This window comes from Saccostrea echinata, unplaced genomic scaffold (assembly GCF_033153115.1).
Source record: "Saccostrea echinata isolate AGI-Se365-2 ecotype Australia unplaced genomic scaffold, CSIRO_AGI_Sech_v1 ptg000002l, whole genome shotgun sequence".
NCBI lineage: Eukaryota > Metazoa > Mollusca > Bivalvia > Ostreida > Ostreidae > Saccostrea > Saccostrea echinata.
Genome location: NW_026889751.1, coordinates 2,219,180 through 2,236,094, shown reverse-complemented (window position 1 = coordinate 2,236,094; position 16,915 = coordinate 2,219,180). Strand labels below are relative to the sequence as shown.

Genomic DNA, 16,915 nt, shown 5'->3' with positions numbered 1-16,915 from the left:
ACGAAAAAGTTCATATTTGGCCAAATGGAAGTTACGCTTTGTATGTCCATATGTCAAGGTCAAATAGGAATCTTGGTTAAAATCCACTGCTTAACGAAGCTCTAAACACAAGTGAAAAAGGATTATTGGACTCAAGAGAAAATTAGGTCATATAAAAGTGTAAATATTGAGTTCTATAACTAATTCTTTTGGATGTGGTACCTGCCATATTTTTCCAGGAAAAAATGTTCGAAGACAGTGAGGTATTAGTGATGTTTACTTACATTGGGAAAATACATGCAATGAATGTGTTTAATACTTTATCTTAGTCTAAATAAATGTAATGTTAAGAATACTTTAATCTATTTCAAATTATGCCATTACTGTAAATTTCCATTTATTTCATTTTACATTAAAGGGCAGATCACTCAACTTAAATAACCATGACATAAGAACCCCTTAGTGAGGGGTGTTTACAGCTTCCATAAGAAAGCAATGGCTTAACATCAATTTAAGAGAATTGAACCATGGATTTTTTATCTCAACAAATTAAAACTTCATAACTCTCAGACTAAATTTGAGCTTAACAATTATTTAAATTAAAAAACAAATGCCTAGTTCCTGAATACACATCTCTAGGATACACAAAAATTGATCATGGAAAGCAAGAGGTAGATTCTTTGTATACAATGTGTCATTTGAGGATTTCTTTCTTAACAAAGCACCATGGCTTTACATTTCTTTTCTCCATTGCAGCAGATGTTGACAGGTTGTTTTACTAGAGGCAATATTTGCAATATGAATGATTATTTCTGGCCCTTCACCTATGGTGATTCTGGTTCCCAAAACCACAAAATGTAGCACCAAAGATAAGGTTCATTCATTTCAAGACTCACAGAGTATAGAATATTTAGCAATTTCAAATGATTTATATTTTGATTTACTGATCACATGAGTTTACCTGAGAGCCCAACTTTAATTTTCTTTACAGTAAGTGGAGAGAAGTTAGTTTTCCTTCTTTATTTCTTATTGAAGTATGATACAAGCACCCGAAGAGTGAAAATACACAAAATGTAACAAAACAACATTCTTTAACAATATGTAAGTTTCAAGTGTAAAAAAATACTCAAGTATCCAATACTGAATAATGAATCATTATGCAAACAATACTGAATACATGTATATAAATGCTTATACTGTTTTATATGATACTCAATTACATGACAGAAATTTGAGCATTTGTGTGAAAATGATGTCACACAGCAACACATTGTGCATTTGATTTTTTTTTATTTGCATAGAAAATTTTGTTCATTAAATTAACATCACCAAGAATATTTCTTGTCTGACTTCTACCCAGTTCATCAATGAAAGAAATTTGGAAAAAACCACTGACTATGATAAATGCCATCTTTTCTGTATCTTGAAATTAATTATAGACAAGCTTTGAATAATTTTCCCATTCAAATGGGCAAAAAATCATGGTGAAAGATTCTTGGTACAATTTATTCTTCATGGAAAAAAAAAATCTAAGTAACTGCATTCTTTAAACAAAGTAGAAAATGCAGAAAAATTAAGGATGACAAAAAAATTCTTCACTAATATGAATATTTTGTTTGGAACACATTGAACACTGCAAGTTCTGAAGCTCTGATAGATAGACAATCTGCTATCTGTGTGCCCTACTGGAATACACACAATAAATAGATACAACATCAACTCTCTCTCACACAACCACACTAAAGCACTGGAGTATATGGACTATACGGAATTCTGCATGTGCATATGAACTCTTGGAAAAGTGTTTAGATTCAAACTTACATAACAAGGTTCTATCCTTTAATATATACCATTGTAATACAAACTGGCAATTAATAGTTTCAATATACAATGTGTGCTAAGAAATAAACTTCTCAAAAAACTACTTATTTCATCAGCCATGGTACTCAAAAAAAATTATACAGATGGCTCTATTGATATTCATACTTTGTAAAACCCTTTACATTCAACAGCACAGTAATCAAGTAAATTAAATTTTCAGTGATTGTATTCTTTACATAATGAAATCATTGGCACACATTTTGTGTTCATGACTAGATTTCATTGAAGAACTAAACCTATAAAGAAGACAAGCTTTCAGACTAGTAGCTAAACTACCTGCTATATAATACTTAAAAAAAAATCTGTGCAATGTCCATTTAGTTATTGCGTAGTATGAATTTTCCACTATCAATAATTATTTTACAACCATATTTGTACAAATTCATTTAGTCCAGAAGGCCCAATTCTAATTTTTTCCAACAGTATTTAGCTAAATTTCTTTAATAGTATCATTAAGACTAAAAAAGTGAATATTACTTCAAAAACATCAATGCAGTAAGTATCAATATGTGAGTATTATTCATTGGACAAGAGTGCATTTGGTGCAATTAATCTACTAATATAGTTACTTGGTAAGACAACTAGATTTTATCTCAGCACCAATAGAGGTCATGACTATTTCAAATTAAAAAATACTGACTGAAGTTTACATTTTACCATTTCATTTACAAATTAACAACTGAATGTTTGTAACTATACATTAGAGAAAACGTCTACAATGTTTATTAAGAAATGTTTCTTAAAATGTTTCCCAGTTGTTAACACTAGAAATTCCCCCTTTTTTTTTTAAAATTAAAAATCGATATTACAATATGTGATGCATCATTCTGAGTTGAACAAAAGGAATTATAGCACTACAACTCTGCAACTTTCAATCATCCTGAAAAATTTGCATTCAAAATGGTTTTAAACTCTCTCTCTATATTTGGCATTCTACAGTAGGGTATATTTTACATTATAAAACAGTTTACACATGAAAACACATGTAGTTTACACAAATGAGCCCCACTGTCCCTTCAATTTCATTATTCACAATCTCTAACAATCACACTATGCATAAGCAGAGGTAAGGCAAGGGTGTTTGAAGTGGAGACCCACATCATGTCAGACATTAGGAAGATTGCCCTCTCTTCCATCCGAACTTTGGGTGTCACTCTGCAAAAAAAAATAATCATGAATGAAAAAAACCCAAACAAAACAACAAGAAATATGTCCATAGGAAATGAATGCCAGGATTCATTAGTAATGCAGCATGAAAATTTGTATTAGTTTATGAACTTTGATGAAAATCTTTAAAACTGACTTTGATACACAATAAATAGTAATGTCAAAGGTCACTGGGAAGGTCAAGGTAAAAAAATTGGACACAGTTGATAAATTCTCATCAAATAATTATCAATGCATAAGCTAACGTAGAAAATGTCTTTAATAGTTTCTTTGAAATTGAGATAATCAATAATTTGATTAAAGCAAGGTCAATGTCAAAGGAAAATCAAGGTCAAAAACTGTTGATGCAGTTGAATAGCTCTTATTAGTATGTATCAGCATATGAAGTTTGATAAAAATATCTTGGAATAGTTTCTTTGAAACTTAGCTTAACACAAATTCAAGAAAAGTGAAATCAAGGTCAAAGGAAAGTTCAAGGTCAAAATATGTTGATGAATAGTTCCAAAAAAAAATATGCATCAGCATGCAAGGTTTGATAAAAATATCTTAAATAATTTCTTTGAACCTGAGCTCAACACTAATTTAAGAAAAGTAAAGTCAAGGTTAAAAGAAAGGTCAAGGTCAAAATTGTTGATGCAGTTGAAGAGCTTTCATCAATATGTATCAGCATATGAAGTTTGATAAAAGTATCTTTAATAGTTTCTTTAAAACTAACCTAAATGCAAAGTGGGATGGAAGGATGGAAGACAGACATGACAAACACTATATGCCCCAGCCATATTCATGGTGAGGGATAAAACAATAAAATATTCCAAAGGATGTATTCAGAATTTTAAAAGAATTGACCTATAGGACAGAACGGTTTCATGGAAAAAGTCTAATTTAAAAAATCAATGTTCATTATGTCAGTTATTTTCTACTGTATATATATGTCTAATTTTTCAAATTTGCGATTTGAACCTAAAATGTATTTATTAAATAATAAATAATTTTTAACTTTAAAATTAATTTTCAAAGTTGGCTAAAACAGCATCTTCTTAGTTAAAGCACTGATTTTTTGCATGTATTTTGGCCTAGAAATCCTTCCAGGCAGGCCTACCTCTAATAAAACTGTGATATTTGATAGTTTTGATCTAAGAAATAATAAAGATGGGAGTTTTTTTAGGGGCATCCCTGCCCTAGGGTTGAAATTCAAAAAAAAAAAAAAAAAAAAAAAAAAAAAATGAAACCTGCTTCTGACAACCTGGTTCATATACCACTTATTTTCATAGCCAGGATAACTCCTATGGTATAACCCCTGACTATTAACACTTTTATTTCTAATTTTTCCCTTTTCAAACACCATTTAAATTCTTTTTTTGGTTTTGGGTGTGTGTGTTTATTTTCCTTCAATTTTCTACCTTTTATGCAAGCTCAATTCTTAATCCAAAAGACAGTAAAGGAAAGATATTCTCGTCTTTTACGAGATGCAATGGATTTCTTATATATATATATATATATATATATATATATATATATATATTAAGGATGGCAACGAATATTCGAACATTCGAATATTCATTCGATGAGTTGATATTCGAATATAAATTTAAGATTCGAATATTCGGTGTTTTTTCAGATTTCATAAAAAGAAGTACTGTGATTAATAAATTTTGATTAGAACAGCGCTAGAATTATCCCTATTTAATTTACTAGCGATCAATTTTTTCACTACTTTCTTATCTTATAAATCTACTAAATTACATGTATTTTGTTTTGAGTAAGGTGTTAAGGAATTGTACAAAAATGCTTTATGTATAATACAAAACGTACTTTCATAGTTTTTATTAGTTAGATACGATCAGATCTAGAATCGAGGACAAAAATGAAATCTATAAATGTCTAAAAGGCGTAAAGAGCATACTTATCAAAATAAAATTAATTGATCATTGAATGAATGTCCGATAGAGTTAATCTGTAATTAATATAGTAAAGGGCTTAATTTCAGAATAAATCTGTAAATTACTTAATTATCTCGGGTTGTACATAATCCTGAATTTTAAATTCATTATGGGGAAATTAGTTAATTACCTAGGAAAATTGTCTATGGAAATATTTGCTTACATTGTATCAAAGATTATAATCTCTTATCAGGCAGATATAATTGTAATTCATTACAAGTATTGAAATCTGAACAGTATACCGTTACGACTATCTTGCCTTTTGTAAGATGACTGGTTCCTCAGATGGAGCTACTATAAATACACGTTTCATTTGTTAAAATTATACTTTTCTACATTTAAATCAATTATTTATTTCAAACATTGACAAATATTTAATGGAATTTCTTATTGTACACCCACAAAAGTCTTCATACAATTTTACTTCCAATATAAGTATAGCTACGCTAAACCTTTCATGAGAGTAGGATGATGCATATTTAAAATAAAACAGATTTATTTATTTTATCGAATATTCGAATATATTCGAATACTTTCATTGAATATTCGAATATGAATTATTGACAAAATTGACATTCCTAATATATATATATATATATATATATATATATATATATATATATATATATATATATATATATATATATATATATATATATATTTGAATTTAATCATTTCATTGCATCATGCTACATAGTTTATTTCTATGAAAAGTTTTCCCCTATATCTACATACTACACCCTCTAACTAGAAATAAAATGATGCATGAGAAACAAATTAGTACATATATATAGCCTGAAGTTGTTGGCTTCAAAGGAAATTGACAAGCTATTTGTATAGACTAAAACCAATCCTGCCCTATAGGTCGGCACTTCATTTACAATGAGGTGATCCTTTTAAGATATAACATTTGAGAAAGGGAAATATATATATGCATGTTTACCAGTGTCCCTGAAAATGGATCTATGTTGGTTATATGAGGTATTGTTGCCACAGAAGACCTCTGCATTGCCATACTCAGACTTTGCTTCATTTTGGGTTTAGAGGGATGAGCTGAAACAATGTTCTTCAATGAATTATTCATCTCATTTGAAACAAACAATTTAGCAAAGTTGGATGCATGCATTACCCAACATATCTTCTTTCATTACATGTAATAAGCTTTACGTTGAATATAAAACATTAAAATCCATCTAACTTTATGACCAACCTTCAGCACCTTTGACCTCTGGCAAGGTTATAAATTCCTTGTCTCTTTTATCAGGACTCTTGGCTTTCATCTTTTCTTGCACTTTATCATGCAGAAAACTTCTCTCTGATTGCAGGGGTTGAGGGCTTAGTGTAGTGCTGTGGTGGCTTGTGACTTGGCTCTTTTTCGTGAAGTTGGGGGGAGGTTTCTTAACCATTTTATCGCTAACCCTAAAATGGAGTTATAAAAAAGAAATCAATGAGCAATACAAGCAATTCTTATACAAAAATCACTTTTGATGTTGAAATCACAGTTAACTTTTACAATATATTTAAAACATGTTCTTGGGTGTTAATTCTTTATTACAAAGGACCACAAATGCTATCTTCAAAGCTTTTAATTCTATTATTTCTGGTCCATTATGCTTAACCCTGGGTTTGATGAAAAGTGCATTGTTCAATCTGGCTAGACTGCTTAATTATTTGAATTACCCTATTTCCATCAAGCTTCGGTAATTCTTAAAAAAATATTTTGCTTTTTATGGGATGTAACAAAAAACACATTGCAATTTTACAATAACTTTATGGCCTCTGCAAGAAAACTATCCATTATAAGAATTGTTCAGCAACGTGACCGAGATCAATTCCTAACATATAGTAGCACTAAAGGGTATACAGCAGATTACATTTCAAATTCATATTAAGTGGCTAGTATAAAACTAACGCTTGGCATAATTCAACATACATATCTGATTTGTCAATAGATTTTAATATTCTGAACAAGTGAAGAACGAACAGACATACAATGCTTTTGTATTAAATTAAATCCATAACGGTGATTCAGATCTTGATGACTGTGAATATTAAAATTAAACATTCATAAGAATTTATAGTGACTGACATAGTTAAATCCTCAAAATGCAAATTGTTATCCACATAAAATCAGGAATGGCATAACTGAGGGGTTTTCTTTCGTTACTTACCATGCTTGTGACCAGATATCCCTACATTACAGATTTATAATGATTAACATTTAAACAAAATCTGCCAGATTTTTATTGGTTTGCTTAACTATACTCCCACCTTACCAATGCTTAGAAAGAAAATAAAATGCATTCTTTGATTAGTGTTATTGCATGGGCAGTAGTGAAGAAATAATTCAAATGAGAGTGAACGTTGTTAAATAATGATTTATAGAATTAAAAGCAATTACTATAAATCTAATAATTTTGCTATAAATGAGATGGTCTTCAGAGATTTTATGTACAGATTGAAAATTTCTAATCTTCAGGTGATTTTTGAGACTCTACTAGAATTGTGCTTTTAAAAAAAAATTGAAGTCAAATTAAATGACAACAGACATATAAACTGTTGTAGAAATAGGAGATCATGAAATAAAGAGGGGAAAGAATAAAAATGTAGACATGTGACTATACTAATTAACAATGTAGCAAAATGTACAATTAACTTTATCAAATAAATCAATGTCAGAAGTATATCATATAAAAATAATATGAACACCCAAAAGGGATTTATTTTATACAATGCAGAAATAAAAAGTGAACTAGTGGAGAATTAGTGATTTTAGTAGAATTAGCCGGTTAGGAGCATGCAAGATACAAATAACTTGATTAAGCAGCCTAGTATTCTGTAGTCTCCATTGCTACACCTCTTACCTCAGTGGAGGTGGACCAGATAATGGAGAACTCATTATATTGGACAAACTTATATTGTTTGCGGTATTGAGACCCATGGTTGGACTGGAAGTATATAATTTTGTCATTTTACTCACTAATCAATTGGTGTCTTGTCATCAGGTGCTTTTCTTGAAATGGAGACAAGCATTTCAAGTATATGTAATAAAACTAAATGAAGATGTTGTTTAAAAAATAACAAATTTAAACACCAAATAAACATAAACCTATAAAACTTTTCACATGTATTATATTACAAAGATGTGACCAATTACTGTTTTACTGTTTAACAATCAAAATTGTACCTCCTCAAGAAAGTGGAATGGAAAGTTAAAATGTGACATATGACAACTTATATATATATATATATATATATATATATATATATATATATATATATATATATATATATATATATATATATATATATATATAAAACTATGATTGTGAATATCAGAAGGTATGCATTCTAAAATTAACTGACTTACAGGTTTAACCATGCATGTTGAGAACTGTACATAAAAACAGGCTTTAAGTTTTTCATCTAAGTTAAATATTACAGATACCATGAGTAAGCTAAGAAAAAATACCTCAGTAAACTGGTATTATTACTTTCACCAAGTGACCTTGATCATTTTTAATAACCTTGGATTAGGTTTATGACATAACCTTAGCTATGGCAAACTTTTTCTATAGTTGACCTTGAATTTGACCGGTAAGCAAGATAAGGAGTAAAAATACACTTTCATGTTTTATGCATTCTGTGAATCAAATATGAGCATCTAATGATTCACCAAAGTTTTGACAGATACCTATACATGTTATATTTTTATTCAAGTGACCTTGAAGTGGTGGCCAAAAACCTTAAGTGAAGGTCATCACACACTTATGTAATCTCTGTATCAAGTACCAGTCTCCAATGCTTCCCTATTACAATGTTGTGACAAAAATTTGACACTTTATTGCCACTGACCTTGAATGCATAACTAAAAGATCTTGTTTCAAGGTCACAACATATCTAGCATTAGTAATTGCTGAGGTCATTACAAGCCTTAAATTCTTCTTTGTTACAAAGTTATAGTTTAGAAGGGAATAAAAAACATAGAAATGCTGGTAAATCCAACTTACCCCCTCAAGAAAAAAAACTTCCTTGTGAGGGAGTAGCAATGATGAATTATAAGGAAAAGGTACTAAAAAAAAATAGCTTCTACAGATAAGATAAAGAGAACAAAAATTATTTCTATCTAGCAATGTCTGCTGTTAGTTAATACAGGTATATATACAAATAAATAGGTATGAAGGTAGTACTTTTATGACATACATCCACTAGTGTCTGGAAGCATAACCTGTACATGTAGGTATTTATAAAATATTACTTTATAAAATCCTACTGCATTTACTACTTTGATGTCTGGGCTCTGCATACCATACATTTTACCCTTTACCTCAATCTGTCCATGCCCACAGAAAAACACATGTACAATTATTACCCCATAGCTAGAGTTTGGCCATTACATATATCTATAACTAACCTCTCTTACTAGCTAGACTGCTGATATGCCTTGGCATATCATATATATTATATATAAGTGTTAATTTTGTTACCTTACAATAGGGTCTGGGGACAAAAAAAGGAAATTCATAATTGACATCTCAATAATATGATAATAAGCCTCATTTGTCAGCAAAATAAAAATAAGTAAATAAATAGCCAAGCTATACTTTGCTCCACAGTCAACAGAATCAGTAAGTCATAAATGTTGAAAATATTTTGTATGATGTAAAATACATGTATTAGAGAATAACATGGAACAAAAAACTCAGGTATACTGGTTAACATGCTATTCTACAGTTATTTGTATGATCTACTGTTATGTTCTAGTTTCTATGGTAGGGAAATTTGTGTACAATACCTGGCAAGACTTAAGTACTGGGATCTAATGACTAGAGGCTGTCTGTCAATATAAGGGCAAACAGTGACTGATTCATTCAGATAGAATTTCAAATCTTATTCACAAGAAAAGGTTTAGAGAAACATTTATATTAATGTGTGAGTCGGTTACTAAAAAACTCGGTGAACATAATTTTTGCCATTAACAATAGATATTCCAAATTTGAAGTCATGTGCTATATGTTACAGTAACAAAGTAATATAAAGGTATATCATACAAACTGTTGTTTATCATGTACATTTTTAATTTTTGAAAGGGAATTTATATCAAATTTAAATTGTCTATATATAAGTTTTAATAATTTTTTTCTCATTTAGAAAGGAGTACTTGATTATAGAAATCATAAGATGTTATCAAATGAAAACCATGAAAGCATATACATGGAATCAAAGAATGTGCATGTATGTCAGTCATGATTTCATTACTTTCAAATTGTTTGTTTTGCTCTGACTATAGGCAACTGAAAAATTGTGTAATGTCTATGACTTCCTTTCTAAAAAAAAAAAGTCTGATAGCTAAACTAATTACCAATCTGTACCCTGAGAAAACAATCTCACAAAATGGAACAAACACCTTAAATCTCTGTAATGTCGATTTTACCTGCTTATTGAAGGCATGGAGGGAGGTGTGGAAACATGAACTGTGGGTCCTGAATTATTAATGGGAGGAATACTGGATGATGACATAGCCGACACTGTGCTCTCCTTACTGTTCTCCTTATCTCTCTCATTCTCCTTTGATTCTGACGGTTTAACATCAGATTTCTTGTCCTCTATCTTATCTACTTTATCATCAGGCTTCTTATCTTCTTGTCTTTTACTGTCTTTTTTCTCACTTATATCCTCTGCTTTTCCTTTGCTATCACCTGATTTTTTCTCGGTCTTTTCTTCCACTTTTCTTTCATTTTTTTCTGACTTTTTGTCTTTAATGTCCACCTTGACTTCTTTTAATGAGGTGTCAGATTTGTTTTTGTTTTGATTACTTGGAGTAGATATAGATACATTACTAGTTCCATTAACAGTGTTTGGATTTGCTGCTTTTTTCACTGTCTTATCATTGTCTTGCACTTTTTTCTTCTCTGTAGCCTTTGAATCCTGTAAAAAAAAAATGTTGGAAATAAATAAATTTGCAGTTCTTTTCTTAAAATCCAGTTTCCATTCTAGATCAATCAAGCATGTCTGAAATAACTTAAGCTTTACGTATCATCTGTAACATTTCAAAATTATGAACTGTGCTCTGTAATTCTATAAAATTTCTAGAAATTATGATGTGATAGAAAGACTGATTGTATGTGCATTGTTTAATAATTTTTCATTCATGTAGAAACGTCACCTACTTTAGGTGAGGTGCCACAATTTTTGACCTAGATGCACTTATAGTCATAGTAGCGAGGGTTCATCATGCCAATGCCTACAGTGACAAATGACCTTGGGGTTTTTATGGTCTAATTTGAAAGACTTGTGACTTTCACTTCTAATGCACTGGGTGTTTGGCAAAGGAAAAGTCACTACGTATGTTAAACATCTCAAGTCTGACAGGACACCAGGAACAAGAATCAAACATGGACCTCCTGAATCCCGATCACGAAGTGAACGCCCAACCACTAGGCTTAACAGCAAACAGTGAAAAAACTAGAGCCGAGCTCGTTGCAATGCAACGAATAGGTCTTCCGTCGGAGCTCCGGACAGGACAGAGCGACCTTGAGTCAAGGTCATGCAACATTTTAAGGTTATAAACAATCCTGTAAGGGGCATCAACTTTCAATGTTTCAACAGTAGAAAGACAGTAAAGGAATGTAAAATTCCCCTGTCAGTGAACTTGAACTTGTCCAAATAACCTTGCGTCAAGCCATAACACATTCTGCAGCTTGTTAAGAGCAAACACCATCTTTATGTCACCGACATTAAAAAAAATTCACAGTCACGTATTCTTTCACACTATTCATCCAAAACATCATATTCTAAGTAACCTCGAATTTAAGCCAAGGCCATTACACACTCTGGATGATATATTTATCATCTTTTCAGTGAAATGCAAATGCATTCAATTTTTTCTATTACAAAATTATAGACCTTTTTGTTTATTTGTTTGTATGTTGTTTAACGTCCCCTTCGAGAATTTTTCAATCATATGGAGACGCCACCATTTGCCGATGGAGATCTGCAAATTTTGACCTATACTTGGCACACATGGCCATTGAGCAGTGAGGGATCTTTTTCGTGCCAGCACCTACTGCCAGACGGGACCTCAGTTTGTACGGTCTCATCCGAAGGATCAGTCTCTGCGTCCCTCAGTGGGATTCGAACCTGCGACGTAAGGATCAACTCCTTAATCCACGACTCTAGAGCAGACACTCTTACCACTGCGCCACTTGGGCGACTAGACCTTTTTGAATTTTACACTTATTATATCAGTGACCTTGAACTTGCCTAAATGACCTATGTTAAGGTCAAAAACAACCTTTGAACAAATTATAAGCTTCCAGTGATACTCAATGACAAAGATATACCTGAAAAAGAATATTGCACTTTTCTGTCAGTGACCTTGAACTTGCCAGAAAGACCTTGGATCAAGGTCAAAACACATTCTTGGATCATAAGCAATCTCTGTATCAAGTAAAAGCTTCCAGTGATTTTATATTACAAAGTTATAGCATGGAAAAAAATTAATATTTATCTGCCAGTGACCTTGAACTTGCCGGAAAAACCTTTGTTCAAGATCAGGACAAACCCATCTCAAGCAATCTGAGAAAAAGTTTCCTCTGTTCCTCCCACCCCTTATAAATTTATAATCCAGGCACGAATTTTGCCACTTCTTCTGCCAGTCTAGTACTATGTTATCTCAAACCGGTGGATCATAAGCAATCTTTGTTCCAAGTATGAGCTTCCAAAATTATAGCACATACAGTAATCTTACACTTTTCTGTCAGTGACCTTGAACTTACAGGAATGACCTTGGATGAAGGTCGTGTCGAACCCTTTAATTTTGTCATAAGTAATTCCTGTATCAAGTATGATACTTGCTAATTTTTTCCAGTGACCTTGAACTTGCCGAAATGATGTTGGATCAAAACTATGACACACCTTCGGATCATTAGTAATCTTTGTACCAAGTATGACCTTTCAGTTTCTTCATAACAAAGTTATAATATCCTTGGCAAACTATCACGTACAAACGGACAGCTAGGCAAACGGACAGTGTGATTCCAAAAGACTCAAAACACCCCACCCCAAACCCACACTCTTCGTTTGGGGGGATATATAAATTCCTATGTAAAATTATGAACACTCTTTCCGGCCCAAACTTTCTCCCTGGAATCAATATTTGAAAAAAAAAATGAATGTATGCTATGTTGGAAATTTTCTCATTCTAGTCCAGGGATTCTTGAGAATACTATTTTCAAATGACCCCATGTGCGGATCTAGAGGGGGTTGGGGGCAGTTAAATGTATATACTAAACAAGTAAAAGTGACCATGCCCCCCCCCCCTTGAAAACGCGGACCCTTCCTCGAAAACGCGGATCTGTGTTAAAATGGTATGAAAAGTCTTAGGTATGAAGCTTTAAAAGTCAACGACCCCCCCCCCCCATACACACACACAAACACACACACGAAATAGGTTTTTCACGCTTTGGAAAAGAGTTTCTTTTTCTTTTTTGGCTCGTCAAGAAATTTCTGGGTTGAAATATTTTTTTATTGGCATCCCCCCCCCCCTCCGTGGGAAAAAATTCCTTGATCTGCGCCTGGACCCCATCTAATTTTTACTACATGTATCCGTTAATAGAGGATGTGACCCTTCATTTGAACAAAACTTTACCAAAAATATTCTGTGTTAATTTTCGTTGTTATGGTCCAGTGGTTCTTGATAAGATAAAAATGAGAAAAATTTACGAGTAGCTTTAGAACAACAACGACGATAATGCTTATATACAACAAGATTAGCAAACAAAGATGAAAAATTATGAACAGCAAAAGCTTATTTGTGTCTTTGGCTTGGGAGATGAGATACTTATTAAAAATTGAAATTATTTTGTTATTTTTTTTTTTACAATCGACGGGCCTGCATTTCAGAGAGAGAGAGAGAGAGAGAGAGAATTTCTAACTAGATCTTTGAATAACTGTGAGATCGGTTCAGAAAACCAGGTCCCTAGGAATGTACATGTATATAAAATAGGCAGTGCCTTTCTCTCGGAATTCATCACCTGCTTCTGTAAAGCTCCATCCTCACCTGTACTTACATGTACCTGGTAAAACCAACCGACTGCGAAGGAAAACATTCTATTTATTTCGAGGATGGGGGTTTACGTATAGTGATGAGAGGAAATTTATTCACCTATACGTTCATTAAATATGAAAGATTGCTTCTGAGTATTTGTATACGATCGCACGACTTTCGTGTTAATTTATAAAAGTTAGATTATGAAAGCAAAGAACTAAACTAACATTTGCAGTAAATGAATTAAATACATGTAATTATTTAGCCGTTTATAAGGTTTTTTATAACATCCGTAAGAACCACTTTATTTTAAACAAGAGGCCCATGGGCCACATCGCTCACCTGAGCACATTAGCTAGACACAAATCAGTTCAGTATTAAAAAGATTACTGGGGGTTGGGGGGGGGGGGTGAATTTTAAACTACCTGATGATGCTTCCATGTCAATATAACAAATGGCTTTGTTGTACTTGAGAAGATTTAAAAAAAAATGTTCCCATATATTCATTTGTAAAATTTTGATCCCCCATTGTGGCTCCTCCCTATCCCAGAGGTCATCATTTGAACAAACTTGAATCTACACTACCCGAGGATACTTCCATATCAATATGACTAAACATAGCTTTTCTGTTCTTGAGAAGAAATATTTTTTCTATGTGTACTTATGTAAAACTTTCAATCCCCATTGGGCCCCAAACTACCCCTGGGGGTTATCATTTGAAAAAAAAATTGAATTTACACTACCTGAGGATGCTTCCATATCAAAATGACTAAACATGATTTTCATTTCTTGAGAAGAAGATATTTTCCAATATGTTTCTATGTAAGAAATTTTTGATCCCCCATTGTGGCCCATCCCTATCCCCGGGGGTCAAACTTGAATCTACACTACCTGAAGAGGCTTCCATATCAAAATCACTAATCATGGCTTTGCAGTTCTTCATCAGAAGATACTTCCTATAATATATCTATTTCAGACATTGAACCTCCATTGTGGCCCCGCCCTACCCCAGGGGGTCATGATTTGAACAAACTTAAATCTATACTACCTGAGGATACTTCCACATAAATATGATCAATCAGGGCTTTGTTGTTCCTGAGAAGAAGATTTTTAAAGATTTTTTTCTATATATTTCTATGTAAAACTTTGATCCTCCATTGTGGACCCGCCCTATCCCCCGGGGTCGTGATTTGAACAAATTTGAATCTCCACTACCTGAGGATGCTTCCACATAAATATGACTCATCATGGCTTTGCTGTTCTTGAGAAGAAGATTTTTAAAGGTTTTTCCTATATATTTCTATGTTAAACTTAGATCCTCCATTGTGGCCCCGCCCTACCCCCGAGGGTCATGATTTGAACAAACTTGGGTCTACACTACCTGAGGATGCTTCCATATAAATATGACCAATTGGGGCTTTGCTGTTCCTGAGAAGAAGATTTTTAAAAGTTTTTCCTATATATTTCTATGCAAAAGTTTGATCCTCCATTGTGGCCCCGCCCTACCCCCGGGGGTCATGATTTGAACAAACTTGAATCTACACTACCTGAGGATGCTTCCATATAAATATGACTTATCATGACTTTGCTGTTGTTGAAAAGAAGATTTTTGAAGGTTTTTCCTACATGTATATATTTCTATGCAAAAGTTTGATCCTCCATTGTGGCCCAGACCTACCCCCTAGGGTCATGATTTGGACAAATTTGAATCTCCACTACCTGAGGATGCTTTCATATAAATATGACCAATAAGGGGTTTCCTGTTCTTGAGAAGAAGATATTTAAAGGTTTCTCCTATATATTTCTATGTAAAACTTTGATCCTCCATTGTGGCCCCGCCCTACCCCCGGGGGTCATGATTTGAACAAATTTGAATCTACACTACCTGAGGATGCTTCCACATGAGTTTCAATTTCCCTGGCTTTGTGGTTCTTGAGGAGAAGATTTTTAAAAGATGCTATTAATTTTTCACTAATTCTTAATTATCTCCCCTTGAAAGAGGGCGTGGCCCTTCATTTGAACAAACTTCAATCCCCTTTACCCAAGGATACTCTGTGCCAAGTTTGGTTGAAATTGGCCCAGTAGTTCTGGAGAAGAAGTTGAAATTGTGAAAAGTTTACGCCAACGACGACGACAACGACGACAACGCCAACGACGACAGACAACGGATAAATTTTGATCAGAAAAGCTCACTTGAGCCTTTGGCTCAGGTGAGCTAAAAACAAATAATCGTCCTATTATGGGCGCCCATGATATATTAGACTAGGTGTTTAAATAAAACATAATTCAGATATCGACATCCAAGAGAACAACACATTCTTTTTCAGTGGCGGATACAGGAATCTTGAAAAGGGGGCCCGATCAGTTTTGTGTCGGGGTAGGGGCCCAAAGCCACATAATAAATTGATTTATTAAATCTTGTGTATATTTTGGATACAAAAGGGCGCCCTGGGCGGATACAGGATTTATGATTGGGGGGGGGGGGGGGCGTGGATAACTTCGTTCAGGCAGGGAGTCTGGGGACCGCCTTAAGGCCCCCAGTGGGTCCAGGGCGAAGCCCTGGTGGTGGCCCAGGGCGCGAAGCCCCCGGAAGCTCCTGGGTTTTCGTGAATTTTCAGAGTCAGTAAAACCAGACACAAAAATAGTGGTATTGATTACTTCCTTTACACGAAAGCCTATAAGATATGAATTTAGTTTGTAACTTACAATACTCTAAAGTCTTTGTAGGAATTTCACGTCTGCTTAAGAATAATGTACAAATTTATTAATCATTCGATAATTTTTATTTCAAATTTACTCTTGAGAAAGCAGAAACTTTGTGTATCTCCGAACTTCGTGAATCTCCGAACTTCGTGTATCTTAGAAGTCGTTCTGAATCATTGTTATTTCAGCAAGGATG

General features: G+C 33.1%; 1 protein-coding gene across 8 annotated transcripts in view; it reads right to left on the bottom strand.

Moving 5' to 3' along the window:
* Positions 1-984: 984 nt before the first annotated feature.
* The window catches only part of LOC133205070 (cyclin-dependent kinase-like 2), a 44,713-nt gene continuing 28,782 nt past the window's right edge, over positions 985-16,915 (bottom strand). For 5 of the 8 annotated variants that reach the window (XM_061340812.1, XM_061340823.1, XM_061340837.1 and 2 more), the window contains 6 exons: positions 10,402-10,895; positions 9,763-9,804; positions 7,832-7,915; positions 6,178-6,386; positions 5,911-6,020; positions 985-3,015 (listed from right to left, as the gene is read on the bottom strand). In XM_061340812.1, coding sequence (XP_061196796.1) covers positions 2,965-3,015; positions 5,911-6,020; positions 6,178-6,386; positions 7,832-7,915; positions 9,763-9,804; positions 10,402-10,895 — 990 coding nt within the window. In that variant the 3' untranslated portion in view covers positions 985-2,964. The remainder of the gene's footprint in view (positions 3,016-5,910; positions 6,021-6,177; positions 6,387-7,831; positions 7,916-9,762; positions 9,805-10,401; positions 10,896-16,915) is intronic. The other 3 variants (XM_061340852.1, XM_061340830.1, XM_061340859.1) reach the window with 3 other exon arrangements.